The following is a 2,617-nucleotide window of genomic DNA, read 5'->3' as shown; positions in this document are numbered from 1 at the left end:
CATCTGCCTCAGACACGTGGCACAGTGGTCAGCTTGGCCTCGGGTGACTGTGTTGGAGTTTGCATGCTCTCCCCACGTGCGTCAGTTTCTTCCACATGCTCCGGCAAAGATGTGCAGGTTAGTTGGATTAGCCACGGTAACTGCACAGGGATATGGGGGCTGGCTGGAGGAGAGAAACTGGATGGGATGGTGTTTTGGATAATCAGTGCAGATTTGATAGGCTGAATGGCCTCTTTCTGCACTGCAGAGTTTTTTTTGTTTTTATTCCAATTCAATCAAATCAAGTCCAATTCAGAGTCTCAACAAGTTGAGACATTCCCGATCCAAGCTGACAAGACAGGGCTCTCACCTCCTGTCTTGGGCTTGATCTACATGATCCAAGCTGATTGGAATAGGCAGAGATTTTATGGACACACAAATGACTAGGGCACAGAAATATTGTTTCAGTGTTTAATGCAGAACCATTTCATTTCAAAAATGTCAATGTTAAATAAATTTTGTTACACTGTTCAACATCACAAAACTTTTCAAACTAATAGCACTTTAATTGCAACACACCCAAGTGTGTATCTGATTTGGAACATGACTTAAATAACTCAAAGGAAACCACTTCACAGACAATGTCTGTTGCCACGCGAGGGAATATGGCAGTTTTTCTGCACACAGCCATCTGTCACTAACAGAAAGTGGATGAATAACAAGTTAATGAAGGATGAATGTTTAGCTCTGGCAGTAGAACTCCTTAGTAGTATTCATTTAGTGCGAATGAGATGTTTTGACATCCATCTAAAGTGGAAGAATGATGTTGGTTTAACACTTAATCCGGAGAGTGGCACTTCCAAAGGTGCAATATTCAGATTTATTGTACTAACACTGAATATTAACACTCCGCCCTGCATGAAATGCATTGTACCAAGTATCAGCTTTGCAACACACTTAAAAGGTGAATGTTTACAACTAAGCGAAGTTGGCACTCCAACCTTGGGACAATTTTAGATAAATTATCTTATTAACACATATCGGAGTTGAGTCTTTTAACGCGAAAGTAATGAAAAAGCTCAAGCGTGGTTTCCATTTGGAATAGAACAAAAACTCTCTATTTAATCTACAGTAATATGCTATTCAAACAACATAAATCTGGCAATAAAGTCCGTTTGGATGAAGCTCGCCTCTTTAGTAGAAACGAAGATTCCTTTAGCTTGTTGATTCGCTGAAGGATTTGTCCCTGAAGGCAGCTTGGAACCACTAACCCCAACACTGCAGAAGAGCATTAAAACACAAAACACTGAACAGAAACTGGGACCTGCAGCGAAGTCACAAACAACCACAACGTGAGATCTTCAACATCACAAACTCTGGAGAGAAGCTTAATGTACAGCCTGTTTCCATTCTAAAGCCCGGCAATCAGAGCGGGATGAGAGAGCCGGGGAAACGCTCACCTTCCCTCTAGGAGAGAAACCGGAGCCGCCGCCCGGGGTCCAGTCCCGCCGCCGTCTACCTGATTATCTGGAAGTCCGAGTACTCCCGGCTCTGGATTCGCTTCTGGTTTTTGAACTCGGCCCGCTCGATCTTGGACTTGGGGCTGCCGGTGTGGCGGAGCCAGGCCTGCATGGCCCGGACCTGGGCGTCAGCTCCCTGCAGCTGGCCCCGCACTGACCCCTGCGTCGTGTTCTCCACCCAGCCCGACAGGCCTAGCCTCTTGGCCTCTTTCTGCGTGTGTTTGCGGAAGAAAACTCCCTGCACCTTCCCAAACACTTCAAAATCCAACGACAGCAGCTGGGCCTCACCGCCAGAGGACATGGCAGCGACCAACCAGCACCTTAGCAACGACCACATCCGGCTGGGCTGCGCCTTAGCAACAGCCACAGCCAGCCCAGCAGCGCCGTAGCAACGACCACATCCGACTCAGCAGCGCCTTCTGGGAAATGTAGTACCTGATGACGTCACTGAAGGAGGGGAACTACACATCCCAGCAAGCTGCGCAGACGCAGGATGTTTGAAATGTGATGAGAGTTTTGTGTTGATTCGGGAAAATAAAATAGAAACTATCTGATAAACTAATTTAGTTTGGGTGAAGGTTAGTGTTAAATTGTGCCTTCTCTACTTTCTAATGTGCCTGGGATGGGGAATTTGGTTGTGTTGTGTTTACACAGTAAAAAGTCTGACAACACCAGGTTTAAGTCCAACCGATTTATTTGATAGTAAACTCACAAACTTTCGAGGTTTCCCTCTTCGTCAGGTGAATGGAGAGTTCTGGCCTCACACAGAGCATATAAAGCACAGACAGTTTACAGATTACTGATTAGAATGCGAATCTTTCCACCTAACCTGCTGTTCAAGTCTTAAAGTGGCCGACAATGTGAGTGGAAGGAGCACTGATCCCAGGTTAAAGAGATGTGTATTGTCTCCAGACAGTACAGTAAGTGAGGTTTTGCAAACCCAGGCAAAGTCACGGGGGTTACAGATAGTGTGACATGAACCCAAGATCCCTGTTGAGACCGTCCTCGTATGTGCGGAACTTGTGTTGTGTTTAGCAGAGTCAGTTTGCAGCCAGATTCATCATTTCACTCCAGTTTGTTATTTTATTCATTCAAGGGATGTGGGTGTGGATGGCTAG

At 45.9% G+C, this 2,617-nt stretch overlaps 1 protein-coding gene across 1 annotated transcript; it reads right to left on the bottom strand.

Annotated features, from left to right (window-relative positions):
* Positions 1 to 436: 436 nt before the first annotated feature.
* LOC145356070 (acylphosphatase-1-like) lies at positions 437 to 1,899 on the bottom strand. Its single transcript, XM_080208679.1, has one exon. It carries the CDS (start codon positions 1,834 to 1,836, stop codon positions 1,495 to 1,497), a length of 342 nt encoding a protein of 113 aa, XP_080064805.1. The 5' UTR covers positions 1,837 to 1,899; the 3' UTR covers positions 437 to 1,494.
* Positions 1,900 to 2,617: the final 718 nt, after the last annotated feature.

The sequence above is a fragment of the Carcharhinus amblyrhynchos genome, chromosome 20, assembly GCF_965287045.1.
Source record: "Carcharhinus amblyrhynchos chromosome 20, sCarAmb.v2.hapA, whole genome shotgun sequence".
Classification (NCBI taxonomy): Eukaryota; Metazoa; Chordata; class Chondrichthyes; order Carcharhiniformes; family Carcharhinidae; genus Carcharhinus; species Carcharhinus amblyrhynchos.
The sequence above is the reverse complement of the archived record's forward strand: the minus strand, read 5'-3'. Positions and strand labels throughout refer to the sequence as shown.